The sequence below is a fragment of the Sitophilus oryzae genome, unplaced genomic scaffold, assembly GCF_002938485.1.
Source record: "Sitophilus oryzae breed Bouriz unplaced genomic scaffold, Soryzae_2.0 scaffold_1110_pilon_pilon, whole genome shotgun sequence".
Taxonomy (NCBI): Eukaryota; Metazoa; Arthropoda; class Insecta; order Coleoptera; family Curculionidae; genus Sitophilus; species Sitophilus oryzae.
In genome coordinates, this window is record NW_022145739.1 from 746,664 (window position 1) to 774,424 (window position 27,761).

Sequence of the window (27,761 nt, forward strand, 5' to 3'; positions counted from 1 at the left end):
GCGTCCAGCACAACAGACTTCTGCATTTTATGGTAAGTGTTATACGGTATCGATATTATTTTTAAATTTTCTTTTAATGTTTTAGGTATCAGACCCATCGTGGATAAGATCACGGGTACGATTAAGACCGATTCCATCCGCCACATAGCTTTAACTTCTCTACGGAGCTCAGCATACTTGGTAAGTTTCTCAGTGTATTTCTGTTTTAGGTTGTGGTTGTTCGGTACTGATATATCTATCAAAAACGCTTTTTTCTCTTGCTTTAGAATAACTGTTATATCTGGTCTGTTATGCTCCATGCGTTTGTCCGTGATTATATCTTTGTCCAAATATATTTTTGCTATATCGTTCTCAACCACCGGCACGGGGACATATTTATAATAAGGGTTTTCGCTCACAGGCTTTAGATTATATAGTTTGAACAATTCAAGGTATACAATAGTTGCCACCCTATTATGCCTTTCAAGGTACTTCGTATGAGCCAGTACAGAGCATCCCGACAATATGTGCTCTACAGTTTCAGTACATTCATTGCAGCGCCTGCAGAGGTCGTTGGACATTTGTTCTCTTAAAATGTACTTCCTGTGATTTTTCGTATTGGTAACATTGTCCTGGATACTTAACATGAAACCCTCTGTCTCTGGATATATTGTACCATTCTTAAGCCAATATAGTGAGTCTGCTCTATTAACTTATTATTATTATTAAATCATGATGATCTGCGAGTTAAGTCGGCAAAATGACTTAAAGCAAAATAATTACCGTCAAGTCAAGACATCCAAAATTCAATTTAAGTACCTATTTTTTAATATTAATTTTTTTTTTTTAAAAATGTCTATATCTATGTATATCTGTTTATATATGGGTATTTCGCCACTGCAAGAAAATCTACAAAATAAAATAGTTATTTTTTGTAAACACTGCTGGCGCTAATCCAACGGAAACTACCTAGCCTAACCAAACAAATTTGCCTAACGAACAAATTTATTACCTTTATTATTAATTTATTGTAGATACAAATGAGACTAAAACCACATAACATAAAACGGTGAATTTTCAGAATAACTACAAACACAAAAATATGTTTTTTTTGTACAATTTAACCGATTTTGTAGTACTTAAATGTATCCATTAAAAATTAGGTGTCATCGAATACATGCCCATTAAAAAGCGGTGATATGTTTTAATGTTTTGAACGCTATGTAGGTATGTCGATGGCATAAGCTATGGGCTACAGAATTTTAAGGTACTCTTCAATATATTCGAGATGAATTTCTTTCGTTCATAACGGACTCGGAGATTCACTTGATTTACTTCAAAGACAACAAATAATCAAAACCAGTTCTGAAAAACTAACTGCCGCCTAACAGTTTAAAATAAACGATGCTGTTAAACATTTATCATAAAAATATGTAAAAATCTGACTTAAGTCTTTTTTAAAAAGACTTATATATTTTTAATGACTGAAGTCTTAAGTATTTTAAAAGATTTAAGCCTTTTTTAATGAATTAATTCTTTTCTATTTCGGAATAAAGATTTAAATCACAAATCATTTGGAAAATTATTTAAGTTTTAGGTCAGCTTTCGAAAAATGACTTTTCTCAAGGGAAAAAGCATTACTTTAGTGGTCACGTGCACATGAGCCTTTATCAATGAACCATCACTGAGTGAAGCCGTTGTTAGAAATCATTATTCTTCTTTTAATATTTTAGCGTATTTCTTGATAGATTTTCACGAAAAAAAACTTCAAATTTAATTTAGAATTCCGCAATTTGAAAGAACTTCAAAATTCTAAATGTAAATTGCTCCTTCGTTAAAATATTTTGATTATCGCATTTCGTTCCTAATCCAATAGCGAAGACGTTCGAAATTTTACCGTCGGTATCTTCTTCCCGGATAATGAGGCGTATCGTTAGCTGCGACCCAGCTAACGAGGTGCGGAGTTCACCAGCTATATAGGATGTCTCTGGTTATAAAAAGGAAGTATATTAGGTGTTTAGATAACAAAAAAAAAACATCAAGTAAAAAATACATTTTTTAACTTTTTAACATAGACAGCCGGTTTATAATAGATAGTCATGATAATTGAATAATTTATTCAACGTCAAATTTTGGCTATTGTCTTGTCCACGCTGGTTTCGGTCTTGTTTTTTTATTCACTCTAGGTACTAAACATGGTGCAACAACAAAATTTTGATTATTTCGAAAAGTATGACATGAATAAATGTCATGTCGATTATAATCTTTGCATCACCAATACGTGGTTCATGCTGAAGGACAAATTTAAAGGTACCTGGAAACATCCGAGGTCAGGCCATTGGCACCAACTGGACCACGTAATCGTTCGAAGGACGCACCTAAAAGATGTCTGCCTTACAAAAGCCAGAGTAGATGCTGAATGCGGCACTGACCACCGACTTTTAATCTCAAAAATGAAAATCCAGTTAAAACCCAAACATTCACACTCAAAAAAGCAAAGCTACATGACCAGATTGAACGTACGGGGTCTAGAGAACAACGATACCGCCCTCCGGGGAGCCATCAAAGAATCACTTCCACCGATAACTTCAATCTCAATCGTGGATGCTGAACATGGCTGGACACAACTAAGAGATGCGATTCACAAAACCAGCGAAGCAGTACTGGGAAAATCCAACAAAAAGAAACAACCAGACTGGTTTAACGAAAATCAACCGCATATACAGGCTTTGTTGGAACAAAAGCATAGAGCACATCAAGCCGTCACTGCAAATCCACACAATCCAAGACTAGCAGACAACTTTAAGGCAGCCAACAACACGCTCCGAAGAAACCTGCGCCAACTAAAGGATAACTGGTGGTAGCCAGCGAAGATTTCGATGCAGCGGCTCTGATAAGCTCTATTTGGACAGGTAGGTTACCAGGTACAGGTATCCTTGTAGTTAAAACATTGTAATTTATCCTATTCCATATATCCCGAGAGAAACCTAAAAACCTAATTCAATATGGATGTTTTAACAAACCCAGATCAAAAAGGTAAATGTTTTGGCATCAGTTGAAGCCACACCAGGTGTATCTAAAACCAAAGTGGAAAAAAAATTAAAACAATTTTAGCGAATTTATGAGCTTTTTTAAACGGTTTTATTTAGCTCGACCCGTACGGTATTTATTTATTTGTTTGTTTATTTGAGTCGAAATTAGAAATTGAAATTTAAGTACCTTCCTGTTGTCAGATTGATCTGAAATTTGGTACACACCTTTAGTTCCGATGACAATACAATATAGTAATATCAATAGCATTGTAAATCTAAGATGGCCGCCGATACAAAATGGCGGATTTCATATTTTTCTACAACCCCCTCAATATGGGTATCAAATGAAAGGGCTACACTAGTAGAATACTGTGATTATGGCAAAATTTAAAATCCAAGATGGACGTCGTTACAAAATGGCGTATTAGGTGAGGGCATGAGTAGTCGTGTCCAGAACAGTTGTGTCCAAGATTGTGTGACGTTAGAAGGGCAGATAAAAAAAAATAGGTGATTAGATGTACCTACGTAGTTAGCGGTAGCTTTACCACCCAAGTTAAGGTAATAGGTTAAAAAACCTGCTGAGGACTGTATGGCATTAGGGTGGCTAAAAATGTAATGCCGCAAGCGTTTTCCCTCAAGATTGGGCGCCTCTTGTTGTATATTATAGCCTTGCCCCTCTACTGGACCTCTGGTAGGGTCGACCGTTAAAATGTCCATTACTCGTGGGAACAACATGGAAACAATAAATAAAAAAACAAACAAAAATAAAAACTAAACTGCTACACAACGAAAAAGAAGGTTCGAAAAGGCGAAAGAAAAGTATAGAACGAAACGTGCAAAAGAAAATGAAACCTATAGTCGACTACAGAAACAAAGAGAACGGTGCAACAGAAACACCTGAGCAACATGATGCCAGGTTAATAGCACAACGTGAGAGACAAAGGCAGCTGGTAGAGTCAGAAACACCTGAGCGTCATGAGTCCAGGCTAGCATCACAACGTGACAGACAGAGAGAGTTGTTAGCGGCAGAAACACCTGAGCGTCATGAGTCTAGGCTGGCATCACAACGAGAGAGACAAAGAGAGTTGTTTGCGTCAGAAACACCTGAGCGTCATGAGTCTAGGCTAGGATCAGAACGCGACAGACAGAGAGAGTTGTTAGCGTCAGAAACACCTGAGCGTCAGATTGTAATAAATTATCAGGTAAAGAACCATGTAATAATGATGCACCAAATGAATTAAATAGAATGAGGAATATTCGGTAGGCATTTCCGTTAAATACTAAAAACTAGAAAATAAAAAATCGGTAAAAAACTTTTAAGTTAAACGGTTTTATCTTATGTGCACTGAAAACTAGAAAATAATAATAACAATTAGGTATTTTGAACTTCTAGTTCAGAAATATTTTAGTACTAGGCAGAATAGCTTTTAGGCATATTAGACTAAAATAAAACTTAATAGTTACTATTGCTGTAATACTTTCTTCTATACTAAGTGTGGATTGCATCGACTTACTATAATCGTAACTGGAGATTTTGACAATCAATAACCAGCCGTGGCGGCTTCACCAGCGAACGCCGAGCTCATGATCTATCAAAGTATAAAGATATGCTTTGCCATAGGTAGGATTTCAGAGGGGCCCCACGTTCTTATTTTAGTCTAATATGCCTAAAAGCTATTCTGCCTAGTACTAAAATTTTCTGAACTAGAAGTTCAAAATACCTAATTGTTATTATTATTTTCTAGTTTTCAGTGCACATAAGATAAAACCGTTTAACTGAAAAGTTTTTTTAAAGATTTTTTATTTATAAAAAGTTTTGTAGAAAATCACTTGTTTTATATTAAGAAGTTTTGAGTAGACATATTTTTAAGAAAATAATACGATCAACCGCATAACGTTTAAATAACTTTTAGGAAAATACTTGATATTTGAGCGAGGTTTCAAAAAATGTTTCTCCTGTAGCTCTTTTTTAACCTCATAAATTTTTTTTTGAAAGTTGGCAATAAAATCTAAAAGCTGTATAAGCTCATTTTCAGCGCTGTTTATGGAAAAATTATGGAAAGCAAAATTACCTAGCTTAATTAAATAAAACAAATTAATACTCTTTTAAACTAGGTTGTTTGGTGTTAAAAAATTAAAAAATGGATTTTTACCTTTTTTATGAAAATAAGTCTAGGGTGTATTATATTTTTAGAAAGCTCATGACAAGGCAAATTAATAAAAAATTAAGCCATAAGTTTAGGTTATATTTCGAGAATGACAGCTCCTCTACGTGAAAATGTCTACTGGGCTCAGTTTTCATCTTTCGATAAGTTATAAGATAACCGAGATATGAAGGGGGTCGGAAAAAATAAAACATTTTTAATTTTGCCCTGTATATTTCAGGATCTAAGAGGGCTAGGACAAATCTGTGTTTAGCATCTTTAGTTTCATAAAAAAGTAGCACAGTGATGAGAATATCGCATCTTTGTATCTCTACCCATAGCGAAATACTCTGTAAAATACATGAAAATGGGACACCCTGTACAGTACGGTTCTGGTCCAGTTAGTAGAGTCGTAGAGTGTTAGCACCTTTTCTAGCTAGATCGTTTTCTTTTTCATCTATCCCTTGGTGGGTTGGCGTCTAGAGTAAGAGGACTTTATTATATTTCTATGCCTAAATTGTTCAGCTTCTCTTTGCCTAAATCGTTCAGTAATTCTTTGACCAACTTCGTATTAATGGTTACTGAGTTGATCGCTTTTAATGCTGTTTGACTATCGGATAAGATGACTATTTCCTGTTTTCGATAGTTCCTATCTAAGATAAGTTGTACGCATCTTTCGATAGAATCATTTCGATAGTAGTTTTCTGTCTGAAGGATGCTGGCTCATTGGGAGTATTTATTTTTCGGCCTAAAAATTCCTCCCTTAATTTTCGCTTAGATGCGCACTTAACTACCGATTTGGGTATTCTAATTTGACGCGCTTAACTGATTGCGCTAAACGATTTGAAAACGGCTACCTTAAAGGATCGTTTTGCTTGTCGAATTGTCAGTAAAAATAGAAAAAATTGTGATTTTGTGCGGTCTCTCGCGTTTTAGTGAAAACTACTTCTTTTATAAATTCTTCAATAAGTAATTGATAATTTACAACTTGGCAGCTATAAATATTGTTCAAAACATCGAAAATGCTGAGAAGGGTCTTCAACATTTCCCTCGTATAATAAGAATAATAGCCTTTTTCGTTTTCCTATTGTTAAAATTCCGTTTTTTCGAATAGATTCGGAAGTATTCGGAATTTTTCAAAATTTTGCAATATTGCATTTTATTGAGCATCAAATTGCACAACTTTGCCTGCATTTAACCGATCCTGTATCTCTCACGGTTTCTGAAATCCCAATGATGGGCGTCGAATTCGAGCCACCCTGTACACCTCCCTGACTTTCAATTCCCATGGAATAAAGAATTAACTGGAAGTCTCCTACGCTCCTCGCTGTTCGTCGACTGTTACCTTCCTCCAACTCCCCCTAACCCCCGCAACCTACCCCGCGAAACGAGCCGACCACGATTTTGACACGATTTCACTTCATTTCCGAAACAAATGAACGTAATTTGCTCGAGCGCCGCCGATTTAAATGGCGCGATTAACCGCGTCACGATCTCCGATTGTTTTAATTATCGACGCTGTCGCCCCGTTTGCGATTCGATTTTGTTTCGGATCGCTCGCTTCCCCACGCCTTCCTGATATTATTCATTCGTTTTTGTTTTTCGATTATTAATATTTTACTCGTCGTTTTCTGATCATTTTAAGCGGTTAACAGTTTGACGAAAATTATAAATTTTAATTATTCAATATAAGGGAAAATCGCCTATACCATACCGAGACCAAACACCACTGCACATTGTCATTCTGCACATATGTCATAGAGATATGTGAAAAATATTTGCTCCTACAGCTGACAGCAGCGAGGATGACGTTGAAACATTCTATTAAACCCTAAAGCGAGTTTTGACATGGTAAAATCATCAGAGAATACAATAATCATGGGTGACTTCAATTCCAAAATTGGAAAAGGACGATGTGAAGATATTGTGGGTGGGCCTTGGGGGAAAGAAACGACAGAAAAGATAGGCTTATTCAATTCTGCCAAGAAGAAGATTACGTTATAACTAACACTTTCTTCAAATTGCCTCCCAAAAGGTTGTATACCTGGAAATCAAACGCCGAAACCAGAAACAGAATTGTCAGAAACCAGATCGACTTCATACTGACAAAACCACGCTTCAGAAACTGGATAAAATCAGCGAAAACCTATCCAAGTGCTGATGTAGGATATGATTATGATCTTAATCCAATCCTAAAAATGATAAAGAAACTTAAGCAAAGAAAAAGTTTTGACCGAACACTTTTATAGCGGAGTGCTTTAAGTCCCTTAAGGGCGATGAACATCGGAATTAATTTACTGTGAACGAATTTTTATAAAACTTTCTGCATTGTATTGTTAATAAGATATATTACAAAGTTTACCCATTTAAATCCCTTGCTTTCACTTTAATATTTAAATAATCACATTGTATACTAAGGGCTGGCAAAGGTTAGTCTTGGGTCGAGATTTCCGTATGTAAGAAGAGTACAATGCGTTTATAATGTACTGAACAAAGAGAGGACAGTAAACACGTTGCCAAACGTATGAAATAAACCGAGAAACTGTGCACATCGCTAAGATACGTGGAAGGGGATCTAGCAGATTTGTCGCAGTTGACCGGTCGACCCAATCAATACCTCTGTCAGTACTTAAAGTTCTATGGAGAGGTGTACGTCATGCGTTCAGCTTCACGATTACGTTTCGTGATACTTGATTTGTTTATTTATTAACGAGTCGTTGTAATTTTCCCTATAGCTTGAATTTTTTTAAGTGCAAGCTAGAAACACTTGCATTTTTGGTAAAAATAAGTGGAATTGAGTGGGTGTTCGATAGTGGTCGCGCTATTAGAACTCTGAATTCAAAAATCGATATCTCGAAATCTATTAGAAATAATAGATTGTATTTTTTCAAGAACTTTGTTAATATTTCTGCTGTATTTTCTTTGTAGACAGTATGTGAAAATCTTTATCAATAAATAAATTACACGATTGCTGAAAATTGCTATGCTCTAAAAGTAAATGGATGGATTGTTTACAATTTTTGAATGGAAAAAACAACCTTATCGAATTTTTCTTATGTAAACATATTGTAAAATATCCGATCTTGAAAATAAAAAAAAGTTTCAATATCTAAAGTGGTTCTTGAGTTATGACCTGTTATGTGTTAATAAGTTGAGTTTTTAAATTATCGCGATTACTGACGTTTTCTCGTTATAAAAAAAAACACCCTAACGATATCCTTATAATTCCATTTCAGATGCTTAGAAACATGTCTAATGATTTTATCTAGTTATCTCTTGAAAAAAAAGGATTTTAAAAATAAGCGGTTTGCGATCGTGATTTTACTTTACTTGATAGGGAAAGGCGTATCGGCAACGCCGCAACAGCACACCGTCGCGCGTCGCGTCGGTCGGTCGCATTTCTCTCACTCCGACTTAATAAGATCCCTATGCGATTTACTTCCACACATGTAAATGCCGACCCAAAAGTAACAGTTGCCAGCACGGTATACAAATGCATACATACAAGATGGCTCCGTGTTACGAAAAAGGTCTGTATCAGGATTCCTATTCGTAATTTTCCCTCCAAACCTTTTACAAAATATGTGTTTAACGGTAGTTCACATTTCAAAAATATTTCATAGATATACAGGGTGAGTCAAATATATTTTTACGCACTTAAGTTTTAGTTTTTTCAAAAATACTTTAATACGAGGGATATTAAATTATAGTGGGTGGTTTTTGAATTATGACCTCGTCCATGAGGACGTCAATCTAGACGGCCAACAACCTTCGTATGGGAACTCTAATCGAGAAGATCCACTTATTGTAAGTTTATCGCCAAAGAACCGCCGTTTGCCAGTCTTCCAAATTTATAATGAATTGCACCCTTTGATTGCACCTAAGGAACGTACATATTGACTAATGGACTATAAGAAGAAGACTAAATGAAGCAAATCTTATGTCAAAAACTTCGGGACCAGAACTTACTAGATCTGTTGACTAGGACCAAAAGCAAAGGCATAATCTTAATGTAAAAATTACGAAAATATGTTAGTGTCTTATTCAAAAGCGAATATGTTGTTGCCTGGAATAAAATAAAAGAACCGACAGTAAAAATTTGCAATCGCGCAACTTAGCCTGTGAACGCAATCTTAGAGTAGCAACCCCAATTAAAAGAAAACCTTGAATGACCAACGATATTCTGGAACTAATGGAGAAACGCCGAATGGTTAAAAACAAAAATGATGAAGAATACAGAAGGTATTAGAGTATAGTAATCAAGAAATTATTATTAAATTATAAAATATTAGAGTATAAAATCAAGAAAAATATACGCTTTAAAACTAACTCTTAAACAACTTAAAAACAATTTATTTCAGGGATAGAAACATATATAATCAAAAAGTTGCAAGTTGGAAAACCTTTTCACTAGTGAAATAAAAAAGTTGGTTTCAATTTGAAAAAAATGATTTATGATAAATGTTTAATAACTCAATTCCATGATAGACCCCAAGCAGCATTTGAACGTCGGGACAACGTTGTGTCACGCGACCAAACGTCGGGGCGCAACGTCGGCACAACCTCGTGCCAACCCTAGTCTGCACTAGTTTGGAGAATAATTTTTGGGTCGAAACGACGTTGGATACCGACGTTGGCTAGAAGCCTAATTTAGTACAAACTGCAACGTTGTTTAAAATCCTAATTCACAGAAATACAAAACTAATATGGCGTCTAAGTCGCGTTTTATCCTAAATTGGGATAATTATAGTAAAAATATTATTTTTATGATTTAGATAGAGACATATGTCAGATGCCAGTGAAGGAAAACAAAACAAAAGTATTTAAGTGGGGAGGATGTTTGAAGATCATAATTGTCTGTAACTGTAAGTCGTTACCCAAGACAAAAAAGTTAAACGCAAACAACTTTATTGATAAATGTATTGTTTCTACTTTGAAAAATACTAATGGGCCTTAAAATTAAAGAAGTTTTAAAAATTTTCTTGAATTTTTTTTTAGTAAAATGAGAATAATTTATTCGCAGTCGAAAAAATTGTTTCCGCGTGTTTTTTAGGGTCAAATATTTCAAGTTAATGTATTCAAAAAGCAGGAATTGCTATTTTAGGAACGAAACATTTTCTTATTTAACAACATGGCGGCTTTCGCTTTGTTGTTTTGGAGATTAAGATGTAGTAGTTCGAGTAGTCGCATACTGGACCAATAAAGTCGCAGTGCGGCCTTAACAGGTAGTATATTAGTCGCAAGATTGCCTAATTTAGTCATCCTAGAGTCTAGCTTGTGCCGCCCTCTATAATCTAAATAAACGAGGGAGTGGATAAACTATCGGTAATATATGTCGATGTATATTTAAATTTAGTTTTATATGTATCTTTCTTATGTCCCATTTTAATTAAGTTTTTTATTATAAAAACAAAAACAGCACTGAACTGTCTGACTGAACAGAACAATGAAGTGAAAATTTAAGATTTAAGGTTATGGTTCAATACAGTTGCAAAAAGGTAGTGACTCGACGTCCTACCAACGTAAGAATAAGGAAATCTAAACAACGTTGGAATTAGTAAAACAGACGACGTTTGCATAACGTTGGAATAGGTCCTGAAACTGACGTCGGAAAACCAACGTTGTAACTACGTTGTCCGAATCACCTAAAGATCACTTAAGCAAAAAAGGTTACAAGACAACCTTTATTCGACGTCGCAGAACCTTCTACTTTGCTGTAGTACTAGTCCAACGTCGGCACAACGTTATAAAAACGTTTAAATTTATTTTAATACCCAAGGTAGGGAGCTAACTATTTTTTGTAACTAATCCAACGTTGTGTTTAGTAAACATGTGGTCGCAAGTCGTGAAAATGCTACTTGGGACAGCTACCGCCATTATTATATGGCGAACCAATTCAATTTTTAAATAGATAGCCAAATGTCTTCTCTTTATGTCACAGTGGCTGTGGTAATAACTAAATTTGACATATAGGCTAAACACATTTTTTTGACAGACACTTTTATTTCTCCAAAGATTTTAAATATTCTTTTCTCAAAAACGGTTAATGTTAGATATAGAGTGTTTGTTACCAAAATTCATAAAATTTTACAGATAATTCAAGTTTGTAATAAAAAATGGGGGTGCCCATTTAAAATAAGAAAGTTTATGTCAACTTCCGGTATTTCCAAAAGTGCCGCAATGTTGAAAATATGTTTAATCGATAGATCTCGTTGTGAAACAACAACGTACAAAAAATCTCCGATCTAGATATTATAGTTCTCTAGGAATTTCTAATACACGTACAGCCTGGGATACCCTGTATAAATCAATATAAAATACAAAGTTAGTAAAATGAAAGTTTAAGAAGTTCAAGCTCAAAAATATTCTTAAGTAATTCAGTTTAAAAAATAACAATCAAGAAAAGATAATTACAGAAAAGATCCTAAAACGAATTTATTTTTTAAAGACAAAATGTTAAAAAGTTATAAGAGACAATAATAATTATTATTTCTTTGTCTCTCTGGTTTTGCCCATTAAGTTATTAACCCCATCTCACTCACTCGCCCACTTATTTTACATTATTATACCATAAGCTCTGAAAATTGTCGACGAAAAAGCAACTTTTTCTGCGTCATCAAAGTAAAGCCCAGTAATGTATTCGGCAAAAAATCCCTTTGATCTCCTATCAGATCAACTCTTAAGTTTTCACCCTTAACATTTAAAAAACCGTCTCATTATAATAATTTTTCAAGATGGATCGTATGTCGCTTAGGTAAGGGATCCGTAATTATTTACTTTTTGCTTTACAATATTATCATATTGCATTTTTAGCAGTTACAGCATCTTTTTCAATCTTTTGATCTTTTTTAAATGGTTCGTTCGCAGATTTAACGACGCTCTTTTTAATCGCTTTATGAAGTATCATAAAGGTGTAAATATCTAAGTCTATTTTTCAAAAGAGCCGTTTAGTTTGCATTGAAATTACGTAAATAAAAGGCATCAGTAATTTTTCGAAATTTCTATGAATACCACCAATAAGATTGAGATGACCCGCCTATTTAAAAATAAACATCTTTCTTTAAATTCAAAACATTCAGTTTGAAGACACTCTGTATACATAAATAAAATTATTGATTTTTAAAATATTATTTGCAAAACCAGGAATAATAGGTGTTAAGTAATAGTTTTGAGACTACCGTTCGGAGACACATTGATATTATTTTGGTTTGTAAGTTTTGTGACCTGCTAACAAAAAAAAGCTCTTCAGTTTACAATGATATAAATGTGGCATATATGTTTTGAATGTATGATACTAAAAACCTTGGTATGAGGACAGGCTCTATATTATTATGAAGAAATGATCAGTAGTTATATAGTTTTTTTTATCTGGTTAATAACGATGTTAGACATTTCCTTAATGGGCCAGTGAAATGGTGTTTGAAAGCTAATTATTATTTTGATTGGTTCATTTAACATGAAATAGAAGTATTCAGTGTATCCTATAGATATAGATCACACCAATAAACTTTTAGTAACGTGATTAAGCTTTACCGGCACAGTGTTGCCCACTTTAAAAAAAATCTAAAAATATTTTAGAAAACAAAAATAGATTAATTATTATAAATATATAAACATTTATTATTTACAGCAAAAAAACACCTCCTTAAGAGCACTTAAGGGATATAAAGGGCCATAACTACCGCTTTCCCGGTCAAAATATTACTATTACTATTTTATTAAAGTTCAGAATATAGCATATATATATATATATATATATATATATATATATATATATATATATATATATATATATATATATATATATATATATATATATATATATATATATATATATATAATATATATATATATATATATATATATATATATATATATATATATATATATATATATATATATATATATATATATATATATATATATATATATATATATATATATATATATATATATATATATATATTATATATATTGTATATATGTAGATATATATTGTATATATCTACATATATATATATATATATATATATATATATATATATATATATATATATATATATATATATATATATATATATATATACAAAGTTAGTAAAATGAAAACTTATATATAATAAAATGAAAAAAAAATTAAAATAATAAATAAAAATGAAAAAAAAAAAATATATATATATATATATATATATATAGTTGGATTCTTTGGAATACTGATCAAGGTTTTCTCCTCTGCCGATGCCGTGCTCTTTTACTTGTAAATTCCAGGCAGAGTACGGCACTCCTTTCATTTCATTTAATAAAATAGGGTTATTTACAAATTTAACGTTTAATTTCCATAACCTGTTCTCCTCAAAAAAAAAAAAATAATAAATGCAGCACAATATGCTTTCCAGAAAAATTCAGGCACGAAATGCACGAAAAAAATTCAGCTGTATATGACTTGATTGAAAACATAAAAAAATGCATAGAAAAGAAACATATGGTCGTTACAGTATTTTTTGATATGAAAAAAGCATGCGATATGATATGAAAAAAAAAAGCATTTAAAGTCAGTAAAGAAAAACTCTTAGACAAACCCATTTCATATGGATTTGAAAATTACATCAACCTAGTAAAGAGTTATTTGAATAACAGACATCAGAAAACAAAAATCGGAGACATAGAAAGCAATAATAGTAGTGTTGCGAGCCGGTGTGAACTCGACCTAACCTCACAATATGGCCGCCCTCGGATGACCTTAACATCGCATAGACACCGCAATGATTCATTCGTTCGAGAAGAAGCGAGACCCACCAGAATGGACTCGTACATACGAGAACATTCGAAAACCTTCTCTATGCGCCTAACGATCTTTGGACTATTCTAGATTTCTTTTACCTGTCGGTATAAAAGCCGGCGGCAGTGGCCTAGAGAGGGCAGTTATAAATATACACAGTTGACGCTAAAATTCAAAATAAATTCTTAGTTATAAATCGTTTGTAAATAGTTCTATAAGTCTTTTATCGTTATTATTTTTGTTCATTAGTGTTAAATAAATAGTGTTTAAATAAATTGTGACTTTCTATCCACACGGAACCGACGAAAAACGTAACAATTGGTGTCAGGTGTGGGGTGTGTGATAGACTAGTAAAATAAAAAGACAGACAATGGCTCCGAAAAAATTGTTGAAAGACTTGAAAGTGTCGGAATTAAAAAGCGTTCTGGAAGAGAGGGAATGCGAAACAGATGGAAAGAAAAGCATTTTGCAAGCTAGACTAAGAGACGTTTTGGTGGAGGAAGGTGAGGATCCTGACACATTTTGCTTTGAGTTGAAGGTGACCTTGACTCGTGCCTACAAAAATTAGACGACAACTTGAACAATTTGAATAGTAAAATAATTGACTTGGAATTTAATTTAGAAGAGAAAATCAGTGATAAAATTATGGAAAATTCCCAGGATTTAATCAATACATTAGAAGATAAGATCATCGAAAATTCTAAAGATATACAGGCCAGCTTTAATAATAAAATAGTAATTTTGGAAGAAAGTTTTAACAATAAAATAACAGAGATTGAGGAAGATGTAAATAGAAAAATCGAAATTTTAAAACAAGAAATAGCAAAGGCAAATTCACCAAAATGTCAAAGAACATCGGAGGCACCGAAACTAGTCGAAAATAAGTATATCTCAAAGTCAGTTATTAAGCCTCCACAGTTTGACGGAAAAACCGCTTGGGCCAATTATTTTTGCCAGTTTGAGGCCGCTGCGAGAGCGAACGGATGGACAATCGCTGAAAAGGCTACCGCTTTGACTGTCGACTGCGAGGAGATGCGACTGATATCCTGCAGACACTGTCACCATCGGAACAGGGAGATTATCAGCAATTGGTACGACATTTAGAAATGAGGTACGGCCAAGCTCATTTGGAACATGTCTATCATTCACAGCTAAAAAATCGCATTCAAAAGTCAAATGAGTCTCTGCAGGAGTTTGAAGCCGACGTAGCCCGCCTGGTTCGCCTTGCGTATCCTGCTACGCCCGAGAATGTTATGGAGCGGTTGGCAGTACAGACATTCTCCGATGGCTTACGTGACAGGGAGACAAGGCAAGCGCTTCTTCTAGCCCACCCAACGCGCTTGGTGGATGCTTTAGCACGTGCCCTAGAATTTGAGGCCGCGAAACAGTTCTCGGTCTCTAGTGAGAGTACGGGCGGTCAACCAATGTTCCGACAAATCCGTGGAAAGCATTGTACGGAAAGTCATGGAGGAGTACATGGGCAAGAAAGGACCGACTTGTTGCTGGAATTGCGGCCAGGCAGGACACGTAAGAAGTCACTGTCAAGAAAAAGACGTGGACTCGGTTTCGCCAAGTGTCGAATCAAAGGGACACATATGGAGCAGTACCCAACAGGTTCCAACGAAAACTGTTCAAGTCGCATCGCTACAACACAAGTTCAACAGCATTTTTGTGGCTAGTTTCGTGGATGGAGAGTTACGGACCATGCTGTTGGATACGGGTGCGACCAAAACGATCATCAGGCCGGATATCCTTAAAACATCAAAAAGGATTAAAACAACACAATGGCGACTACGTACAGCTACAGGAAGCTGCGCTCTCATCCATGGAGAGGTAGATCTTAATTTTGTTATCGGAAGCACCTGTTTTAATCATCGAGTGTTAGTAGCAGACATCGAAGATGAACTTATTCTCGGAATGGACATCGTGACCACTAGAGGTTTTGAACTAAACCTCAAACAAGAAATTTTGAAAATAAATGAAGAAGAAGTGGTTCTACATCGAAAATGTGAGGAGACGCTTCGCGTGGTAGTAGCAGAAGATGTTTCGATCCCTGAGCGCTGTGAGATATTTTTGGATGGTCGCCTGGAAGGTAAAACGAATAATGGGAGTATTATTCTGTTGGAGCCAAGGAACCATGACAGCGAAATAGGACGAGGGGTCGCTGTTGGAAAACCCCTGCTACGAGCGAAGAAGTCTGTACCGGTAAGAGTAATGAACACGAATTATCATTCTGTATCCTTGAAGAAGGGAACCCTGTTAGGGTACTGTTGTTCGGCCTCCTCAGTCATTCGAAGCGTGGAAGCCTCCAAAGTTTCGATTTCAAAAATTCCGGACAAAATGGTTAAGGAGTTAGTAAACGTTAAGGGATTATTTCCCGAAGATAGTAGAAAATTGAGAAACCTGATAATCAAGTATCAAGATGTGTTTGATAAAGGAGAAGCAGGACATAGAGGTCGTACCAATTTAGTACAACATAAAATTGACACCGGAGATGCACGACCAATCAAACAAAATCCGAGTAGACTGCCGCTCGCCAAACGTGAAGAAGCTGACAAAATCCTTCGAGAAATGAAAGAAGAGGGTGTCATCGAACCATCTAACAGCCCGTGGACATCGCCGGTAGTACTAGTAAAGAAGAAAGACGGTACCACCAGGTTCTGTGTTGATTATCGGCAACTTAATAATGTTACCAAGAAGGATAGCTATCCCCTGCCGAGGATAGACGATACTCTAGACACATTGGCGGGGTCAACGATATTCTCTACGTTAGATCTGAAGAGTGGATATTGGCAAGTCGACATGGCGCCGAAAGACAGAGAGAAGACAGCGTTCTCGGTGGGCTCCGGCCTGTGGCAATTTACCGTCATGCCTTTTGGATTGTGCAACGCACCAGCTACCTTTGAGAGACTAATGGAGTCTGTGTTAAAGGGACTATCCTGGACTACCTGTTTAGTGTACCTGGATGACATCTGAAGAATTTGGAAGAAGTTTTCAAGCGACTAGGGAGCTCTGGTTTGAAACTTAGCCCCAAGAAATGTCATCTGTGTCAAGAAAAGGTACACTACTTGGGCCATGTAGTCTCCTCCCAAGGAGTTGCGGTAGATCCACAGAAGACCAAGACAGTGGAAGAGTGGCCAATACCTAAAGATAAACATGAACTACGAAGCTTTTTTGGGACTATGCACATACTATCGCCGCTATGTACAGGGTTTTGCCACCATCGCAAAACCATTGACCAGACTTACCGAAGGCGAGAGCGTTTCTCTTGGGACTCAGATTCTGACGAGGCATTCCGAAAATTGAAGAAGGCCCTGACTAGTGCGCCCATACTTAGCTACCCTCTTGGCAACAACGGAAACTTTATATTGGATACCGACGCTAGCAATATTGGTTAGGCGCTGTTCTGTCTCAGATCCAGGATGGTCAAGAAAAAGTCATTGGTTATTTTAGTAAGACCTTGTCAAAACCGGAAAGGAACTACTGTGTAACCAGACGAGAATTACTAGCAGTAGTTAAAGCAGTGGAACACTTCTACAAGTATCTCTATGGAAGAAAGTTCTTGTTAAGAACAGACCATGCTGCTTTGAAATGGCTGTTGCAATTTAAGAATCCTGAAGGGCAGGTAGCTAGATGGATTGAACGATTACAAGAATTTGACTTCGACACAGAACATCGAGCTGGGGCAATCCATCGGAATGCCGACGCACTTTCCAGAAGACCTTGCGCTAAGGACTGTAAGCATTGTTCCCGAGCTGAAGAGAAAGAAGTGAAACTCCTAAGAACAACTGTGGTTAATGATAGTTGGCAACCCGAAGATCTTGCAAATGACCAAACCAGTGACCCAGAATTAGGTTTAGTAATTAACTGGAAAAACACAGGCCAAAGACCAACGTGGGAAGAAGTTTGCAGATATTCGCCGAACGTAAAGTCGTACTGGGCCCAGTGGAATTCCTTGGTAATAGATAATGGACTACTTCGCCGTGTGATCGAGAGACCGGAGGGACAAGAAGAGAGAAGGCAGATCGTCATTCCAAAGAAGAGGGTCCCAGAAGTCTTGGAGGAAGTTCACAATGGAACCAGCGGAGACATCTTGGTGTTACCAAGACACTTGGCAAGCTGCGTGAACGGTTCTACTGGGTGAACTGCAAAGAAGATGTGAGGGCCTGGTGTAAGAAATGTGACATTTGCGCAGCCATTAATGGGCCACAAAAGCGTGGTAAAGCCCCTATGCGCCAGTACAATGTTGGTAGTCCCTTCGAACGAATAGCGATCGACGTGGCTGGTCCTTTCCCGGAGACGAACGATGGCAACAAATACATTGTGGTAGTAATGGATTACTTCAGCAAATGGGTCGAGGCCTACGCGTTGCCAAATCAAGAAGCGTCCACGATTGCTGATGCCCTTGTTAAAGAATGGATCTGCAGGTTTGGTGTTCCCATGGAGCTTCATTCAGATCAGGGAAGAAACTTTGAGTCCAATCTGTTCCAAGGCGTCTGTGAAGTCCTGAACATCCGCAAGACCAGGACGACTGCTCTACATCCACAATCCGATGGGATGGTTGAACGCATGAACAGAACTATCAACCGTTATCTGGCCAAAGTAGTCTCTGACCACCAAAGAGACTGGGACAAATTTCTTCACCTGTTCCTGTTGGCCTACCGTTCATCCGTCCAAGAATCTACAGGGCAAACTCCAGCCAGCATCGTTATGGGACGGGAAGTGCGCCTACCCTGTGATCTGAAATTTGGTTGCCGACCGGGAGAAGAAGTCGCCGGAGAAGATTATGTCCACACACTACGTCAAAGGATGGACGACATTCATCAGAGAGTCCGCCTAAATATTCAAAGTGCTAGTGACCGAATGAAGGAACACTACGACATTCAAGCTGAGCATGGAGGATACCAACCAGGGAAGTTGGTGTGGCTATATAACCCGCAGAGACGTCGTGGGTTATCTCCGAAGCTACAATCCTCGTGGGAAGGGCCATACGAAGTCATGGATAGAATTAATGACGTCGTATACCGTATCAGAAAATTGCCAAAAGGAAAACCGAGGGTAGTCCATTTCAACCGTTTGAGCCCCTACCAAGGCGAAATAGAAGATCGTGCTGGGACCGTGAGAACCTGCAGCTTTGATCCCCCTGATTCGGAGATGTCCTTTGACGATTTCATGGCCCGATACAACAGCAGTGAGAAGGCTCGCTATGGTGTAACCAAAGAAGATCAACGAGACCTCTTTTCCGTGCCTCCTGATTATTCGCTCGCTCATTGTGTGGCTCGAGATTTGCGGATGTCCAGAGGAATCGCTGCGACGTTCAATGAGAAGTTTGGGCGTGTCGGAGAACTACGCCGACAGGATCCAGAGGTTGGAAGCGTCTTGAGGCTAACCGACAATGCACATGGTCAAGCAAGGCACATCTTCTACCTGGTCACCAAGGAATGGTCCCCGAGTAAGCCGACTTATCTCAATCTATGGAAGACCCTGATTGAACTGAGAGAAGCCCTGCTAAACAACAACATTGCACGATTAGCCATTCCGAAGCTGGCGTGTGGACTCGATGGTTTGAGTTGGCGTACAATCCGGAACATGATTGAAGTCTTGTTCAGATTTACGGGAATCGAGATCCTCGTTTGCTGCTACAACCCAAAGCTGAGATCGGGAGAGAAAACTGTAGACTGCTATTTCTACCAGACTTCGCAATGTACCAGGGGCCAGCTTTGCAAATACCTTCATTCACCGTATACATCTCGGGACGAGCATGTGCCTAAGAAGGGGGCAGTGTTGCGAGCCGGTGTGAACTCGACCTAACCTCACAATATGGCCGCCCTCGGATGACCTTAACATCGCATAGACACCGCAATGATTCATTCGTTCGAGAAGAAGCGAGACCCACCAGAATGGACTCGTACATACGAGAACATTCGAAAACCTTCTCTATGCGCCTAACGATCTTTGGACTATTCTAGATTTCTTTTACCTGTCGGTATAAAAGCCGGCGGCAGTGGCCTAGAGAGGGCAGTTATAAATATACAGTTGACGCGCTAAAATTCAAAATAAATTCTTAGTTATAAATCGTTTGTAAATAGTTCTATAAGTCTTTTATCGTTATTATTTTTGTTCATTAGTGTTAAATAAATAGTGTTTAAATAAATTGTGACTTTCTATCCACACGGAACCGACGAAAAACGTAACAGTAGTATAGCTCCATATGGCCTACCACAAGGTGGCAACTTGCCACCACTACTATACATTCTGTATTCTAACGATTTATTTGAACAACATTTTTTTGGTAGAATGTATGCGTATGCTGACGATTTATACATATATGGTGTATTCTGACAAAGATTATAACTAACTTATAATAATTTACAAGTGAATCTAAATAATGATCTGAAGAAATTTTAAATGTGGTGCTTCGACAATTCACTAACTATAAATTAATCCAAAACAGAATGTATAAGATTTAATATAAAAAAGCAAACAAAAGACTTATTAAAGATAAGTCTAAACGAGCAAAAAATAAAAGAAATATCTGAAGTCAATTACCTCGGCATTAAAATTTATAACAATTTAAAATGGGACTCATTTAAAATATGATGTGCGTAATAATCCTGCAGCCGGATCCTGTACTATTAAGAGACAGTAAATATAATAAGATTTTTTAAATATGCACTTATTGCAATATCTTAATAGGCTTTATTTATTAGAAATAACAAAGCCAGTTGTATTCAATGCATTTTTTACAAATAATCAGTTTATTAGTGTTTTCATCATTGTATCTACTACATTTAGGTCGAAAGTCAACAAACCCTCTAATGATATCGTTTCTATAGACATATTACATCTTGCAACCAAGCAGTTAAAATAATTCGTAATCATGGATGTAAAGGCGATAGTGACTATTAGTTCTTTACTAATTATATTACAATCAGTAAACGTAAGTATAGCTTTTTTTACTACCTCAGATTGTCAAATAGTGTCTGTAACTGAATTAATATAAATTAAGTATTTATTAAATATTCACGGTGTACACCCTGTTGTTCATTTTCGTGTGTTTTATGGTATTTCTCGTTTTTGGGAGAGATACGAAGATTCGGTTTCACATCACTGTGCTATTTTTTATGTAAACTAAGATTCTACACCCATATTTGTTCCAGCCCTCTTAGTTTCTGAAATACAGGGCGAAATTGAAAATGTTGTATTTTTTTGACCCCCTTAGTATCTCGGTTATCTTATAACTTATCGAAAAGGTGAAAACTGAATCCCATAGAATTCTTCACGTAGAATTCAGTGGCGTAACAAGATTTTTGCTGCGAGCTGTCATTCATGAACTATGACACAAACTTATGTTTTTTTTTAAATGGGAGACCCTGTATATCATATTTTTATTTTATTTGCCATATGTTAAGAGCGTTCTAAAAATATAACATAATCTATACTTTAACATATAGGCGGCCGGTTTCAAAACAATCGAATAATTTATTCGACGTCAAATTTTGGATATTGGCTATTCCACGCTAGTTTTTGTGCGTTCAGAATTATTGCACGAGTGCATTAAAAAATTATTCTGATTGACACCGTGATATCTAAAGGCTGCATAAGTTGCAGTGCATGTTATTAAGATAACATGATATTAACAAGTATATTTAATATTTTTTATATTAAAAAGTTAAAAAATGCATTTTTTACCTTGTTTGTGAAAATTAAGTGTTAGAATATATTATATTTTTCGAAAGCTCATGACAAGGCAGATAAAATAAACAAATGATATACAGGGTATCCCATTAGGAAAACATAAATTTGAGTTATATTTCGAAAATGACAACCCCCAGCGAAAAACTAGTTACGCCAATGGTTTCTGGAGAAACGACTATTAATTTTTAGGACCTCCTAGAAAATCAACCATATTTTCACGTTTTTTTTTCTATTTTCTCTAAAACGGTATGAAAATTTGGAAAATTATAAACGGGATTAACCATTTTAAAACAAGCATTTTTTTTTATAAAGAATGCGTTTTGCTCAAAACGTCAATAATAAAAAAGTTTTTCCTCTTGTAAAGACAATCCGGAGACATATTGTATATAATCATTTTACTGTCAAGAAGACTGCCTATGTCTGCCACATAATTATAGTCCACTGCCTCAAGACTGATGCCAACGTCTGCCAGCGACTGCCAATGTGTGATCCGCGTATCCAAAAAATCGATGGCTGGTTTGCTGTTTGAAGTTTAAAATGTCAAATGTTATTTTGATTTTGGGACAACAAACCACCCTGTATTTTTTAGTTATAACCAGTAAAATTTAAAGAAATATTAATTTCAGATAGCGGTTGCTGCTCCCCAGTTTTATAATACTCATAATATGGGTATGAACGGTCTAGGTCCAACATATTTCTTCCCTTCAAACTATATGCCGTACGCTCCGTTTCCATACCTTCCTTATAGTGGTTATCCTACTAACCTAATGAACTATCCCATGCAGTTTCCTACGAATGGTACTCCATGGAGTTCCCCGACGGACTTATCCAGTGGAAACATTCCTAGATACTTTGGCCAGATGTATACAGGTATAAATTATCCTTTGGCAATGAATCCATCCCAAAACCACGTTGAAATTATTGACGTGAGTCCAGAATATCAAATGAAACAACTAGGTATGCAAGGGGAATTCAATCAGGTAAAGCATTTAAAAATTAATATCTACAGGGTGACGCAAGTTTGAAGCTTCTGAATAACGGTCTAGGTAAAGCATTTAGCTCATTCGCTAGCTCAGAATTAGAATTATTACAGCTAAGCAACTTGCATTTTTATTCGAAGACATTGTCATACAGGATGGCCCATCGAAAACGTTCCGCAAGGCATAACGGCCAGGATAATTTTTTTTCAGAAAATTCAAAAACACATCAATTTTGTTTGTGAGGGGACAACTTTTGCCCCAAAAATGATTGCAAAATCTTCAACCCTCTAAGCGGGGGTGTCATCCCCAACTTTTTTCAATGTCATTGAGAAAATATGAAGGATTGAAATTTGAAAAGTTTATTTAAACCTTTATCAGAGTAAATGATAAGGATAAATTCCTTCGACTAATTTGAGTTTTTTTTTATTATTTCTAGATGTTTACGCATTTTTTCAATTGCCACAACGTTGAACGGTCAGGTGCGGTAGTTGCTAGATAGCTTGTGCTTGTTGCTAGATAGACTTGTGCGTTGAAGTTCTTCTCAATATCGTTAAACTGACCCACAATAGAATTTCCAAAAATACCAGCCCACACGTTCAATTTCTGAGGGTTTTGTGGGTGCACCTCGTGAAAAACACTGGGGTTGTCATCAGCCCAGTACCGACAGTTGTGCCGATTAACTACACCGTTCAAAAAGAAAGTACCTACACTCATCCGAAAAACACACATTAAATAGGAAATTATTATCATTCGCCACTCGTTTACTCACAGTTTCACAAAATTGCAAGCGACGATCAAAATCATCTTCGTTGAGTTCTTGTACCAACTGAATTTTGTACGGGTGGAACTTGTGTTTTTTTAATATCCTTTGGACACTTGTACGATTCACGCCGGTCTCATTGGCTAATTTTCTTGTACTCAGAATACTGTCCATGGTAACTTGGCCCAATACGAATACCTCCATAGCTTCATTTACTTCAGGATTTTCCCTCTGTCTCCTTTTATTCATAACGGAACCAGTTTCGGGAAATTTTGCTACTAACTGGCGAACAATTTTGCCATAAAGGTGTTTGTTAGGATGGCGTTTATTGAATATCTGCGCAACCCGATTGCAAACATCTCGAAATAATAAGAAAAAACAGCAAATTGGTCGAAGAAATTTATCCTTATCAGTTACTCTGATAAATGTTTATTTAATTAATAATGTTAATGAACGAAGCTTTGTTTAATCTTTTTGTTTTATTAAGCACTTTGCAAGCACTTTGAAATAAATTGAAATAAAAATCACAAACCAAAAAGGTCACCCTGTATTTTTTTAAAATTAGATCTTTTCTAGACTCTTCGCCTTCTGTCCGTATTGACACAGAAATTGAATTTCATATTTTGTTATTTTTTTAAGCATCATTGAGAAAGAATTCTTTTTAGAATCATCTTGATCCTTCAAAATCAAAGTATGACGTGAAGGTCAGCACGCAGACTCAGAATATAACGAGTGTACCATCCCAGTTTAGTCAACCAATAAAAAGTGATAAAGTCTATAATACAACTTTTAGGAGAACTTACGTTTATGATCCGTCCAATCCTAATAGTAAGTTTTTTTATTAACAAATTATGATTTATCAATTGAAAGTATACAGGGTGCCACTATCTTAAAGAACTTCGACTGCAAGCTCAGCCAAGAACACCCTGTATATGTGTATGGTAGTTATGGTATACCTTCGTTAGACATTAGACAATTATAGGTAGAGATATACAGGGCGGTCCGAATTGTTTTCGGGAAACTCCGGCAGCATATTCTACAAATAAAAATTCACAGTCCTTTACAAAGATGCAACCGGGGGGGCATTGAAAATGATGAATAAAAACGTAAAAATATGATTAGTGTTAATATGAGTGTACTACATACATATGTTTAGATAACGAATGTTATGGATGAATGTTAAATAACGAAGTTTATGGCGCTCTTCTGTGACGGCTTTTTATGTCTTAATAATTATATATAGGGTGTTTTAGAACTCGAACCAAAGTCGACATTTTGCAAAATCTCAAAAAAGAAAATCTCTCGAAAATAATAAATAGTAAAATGACATTTACCCTCTATGGATAGAACCCTACCTATGGTCCCATATAAACTGTATACTAAAATAAATTGTTTTGACATATAATTGTCGTTTTTCTTGATATACTCCCCTGATTTTATTTTATTTTTCCAGAGCACTAATACTCTCTTTATGTTATTTTTTATTCCTAGAAGGATGATTTGAAGAAAAAATATTTCGTTCATATTATTGATGTAACTAAATAAACCCTTGTATAATATGTTATACTTCTAGATGTTATAGTAATGCATTTTCGTATAGCAAACTTTCATTCCCTATTCTACTCCCTAAGGGTATGAATTTCATAAATTCCTATGTCCAAATAATTAACTCATGTCTTTTAAATGATCCTGAAAGCAAATTCTTATGTGTATAATCCAGAGGTCACGAAGGTTTATATAATTTTTACTAACTTTACCCATTTGGTTGATGAATTTTAAAAATCTCTTCTTATTCTTCTTTCTGTAGAATTTCATTCTTCTAGTAAATCATTTTCATACAACAAATCGTTCGACATAATTTTACACTCTAAGAGGATGAATTTTCTAAAATCGCTTTGCATAACTAATTCACTAATCACTAATGTCCTGTAAACGAATCTATGTGCTAATATTGATGTATCTAAAGCTAGTGGTATGAACTGACCCCTAAAATATCTAAAAACTTGATATATAATCTCTATAATCTAACTGTGTAGGTGTTTTTCAGGTATGTTTTAATATTTATTCGTTTTACATAAAGAAATACCGGTTAAACGATATAATAATACTTCATAACAAATCTAGATATCAGAACCTTTCATTTAAAAAAAGAATCATCAAGATTGGTGAGGCGGTTTCGGCGGGATGGATGTAACAAAAAAACCCTTTGAGCTTTTATATATGTATCCCACTTCGATGTCACAAGCTGAATTTTTCAGGGAAAGAAGTACAAGTACGTGATATGGGGACGCTTATTCCAAAAGTAGTACAAAATTAGACCGGGAAAAAGGGCACTCTCATCAAAAATCGATATATTAATACCACCGTATAGAGAAAACAAATACTTATTTTTTGATCCAGTACAAAATAAAGTCTTCGTAGGGAGTAATTTTTTATAATTATTTACAAAAAAAACATTTCCATTAGCGCTTATGACCGAAAAAAAACTTTAAACATGAATAATTCATTTCAATCATGAAAATTTGGTTTTAAAATGGACTTTTTTAAATATAACTTTCATTTAACGAAAAACGAAGGCCTAAATGAAAAAAAGAAACAATTTATAAGTTTCGCTTATGTCTTGACAAGGTAACAAAGCAAACCCGATATTTTTTGCTTTTAAACTAATAAAGATATATCAATAAACAATTAGCGATGTCCGAGTGCCGCCGCCGCGCCGAGATTTCCTATACTAACGTATACGCGTGATGACGTCATGGTGTGGCAAATGTAGCATTTTAATTCGATTTGGGCTCCCTTATATAGGATAACAGAAGCATTTTCAATGTTAAAATAAGTAAAAAAGTTCGTATAAATCTATCTCCTAAAAGTCGTAGAAGTTTTATTTTTATTTCGAATTTTCCAAATAACTTTTGAACTAACCTCGTTATTTGGTTAGGTGTTTAACATGAGAAATTCGATTGCGACATCAATATGATTCCTACTTGTAAGGGGTGCTACCATAATTTTTTTCTAACTGGTTCGAAGTTCATTTAAATGTCGCGGTTAGTTCGAAAATTATTTCGAAATAATCGAATTAAAATGAAGCTTCTATGTTCTCCTGTATCTCCGAAACAACGCATTTTAAAAGATACGTTTATACAAACTTGTTTACCTATTATTATCTGTAGAATATGCTGTCGAAGTTTCCCGAATACCAATTTGGACCACCCTGTATAAATTCCATTTTGAAATAGTCTTAGTATTAATTATTTTATATTTTTAAATTATTTATTTTTTAGTTAATATTGAGCCTATAAATGTTCACTACATAAATGGAGTTGAAGTCACTACAACCACTCCTGCCCCAACAACTGAAAGTGACCACGTGGAACCAATTAAGCAATGGATTGATAACCACTTAAAGAATACATCTAAATAATTCATAAACTTTTACTTCATATACCACCACTGATTGTTACTTATGCATTAAAAATATATTAATCTCTATATTATGTTTCTGTTGATTTATAAAAATATTTGCAATTTTAAAAAAATAACATAGATGTTGAATGTATGGGAAGGGGGTTAATTACTGGGGCCTTCTAGATCTATTGCATCCTTCTTTTTGTGTTATAACTCATCATACAGTCTCATGGCTTTGACAAAAGCCAGTACTGAGACGGTTTTACAGAGGTTATAACTTTAAATTGATGGTTTTATAATATACAGGGTGGTCCGAACTGTATTCCGGAAACTTCAGAAGCATATTCTGCAGATAAAAATAAGTAAAAAAGTTTGTATAAATGTATGCCCTAAAATGCTTAGTTTCAGCAGGGTGTAGAAGTTTCATTTTTATTTTGATTTTTTCCAAATAATTTCTGAAGTAATCTCAACATTTGGACGAAAATTGGTGTCTGGGAGTTTTTTGACATGAGAAATTTGATTTTGATGTCAATATGACTCCTATTTGTACATGGCGCCATCTACATGTGTTTTAACTGTTTTGGAGGGTAATAACTTTTCGTCCGTACCTGTATAAAACTATTGAGTGAAAAAATATACATTTCTGTTATTTTTTACGTAAAAAATGTCCCTTGGTAAAAGTCGCTACGAATAACCGTTCTCAAGATATTTAGAATGGAAATAGTCAATACATGTCATTATTGACAAAAAATAGGCATGTTGAGTAGACTGAAATGATAAATTTGGGAACTTTTTATTTTTTTTAATTAATCTTAAATTTTTCTGAGAAAAAATGATGATAAAAAACTTTTAGCACAAAAACATTTCAAATTTATGATTTCACCCTAATAACTATTTAGTCAACATGCTTAATTATGACAAAGATGACAGGTTTTGATAATTTCGATTCCAAATATCTCGAGAACCATTACTCGTAGCGATTTTTAC

General features: G+C 35.4%; 1 protein-coding gene across 2 annotated transcripts; it reads left to right on the forward strand.

Annotated features, from left to right (window-relative positions):
* Positions 1 to 26,842, forward strand: LOC115881478. Of its 2 annotated transcripts, XM_030898980.1 has the most exons (5): positions 1 to 32; positions 86 to 180; positions 22,256 to 22,609; positions 24,035 to 24,197; positions 26,651 to 26,842. In XM_030898980.1, the coding sequence occupies exons 3-5, from the start codon at positions 22,295 to 22,297 to the stop codon at positions 26,788 to 26,790; spliced, it is 618 nt and encodes a 205-aa protein (XP_030754840.1). In that variant the 5' UTR covers positions 1 to 32; positions 86 to 180; positions 22,256 to 22,294; the 3' UTR covers positions 26,791 to 26,842. The 2 variants fall into 2 exon arrangements, with proteins under 2 accessions (XP_030754840.1, XP_030754831.1); XM_030898971.1 differs by lacking the exons at positions 1 to 32; positions 86 to 180 and adding an exon at positions 20,691 to 20,871.
* The last annotated feature ends 919 nt before the right edge of the window (positions 26,843 to 27,761 follow it).

Bases quoted from the DNA above. Each gene is read 5' to 3' on its own strand.
- LOC115881478 (XM_030898971.1), top strand. From the start codon at position 20,812: ATGGATGTAAAGGCGATAGTGACTATTAGTTCTTTACTAATTATATTA. The intron at 22,610-24,034 runs GTAAAGCATTTA...AATTCTTTTTAG, and splicing joins TGCAAGGGGAATTCAATCAG to AATCATCTTGATCCTTCAAA. The intron at 24,198-26,650 runs GTAAGTTTTTTT...TTTATTTTTTAG, and splicing joins TGATCCGTCCAATCCTAATA to TTAATATTGAGCCTATAAAT.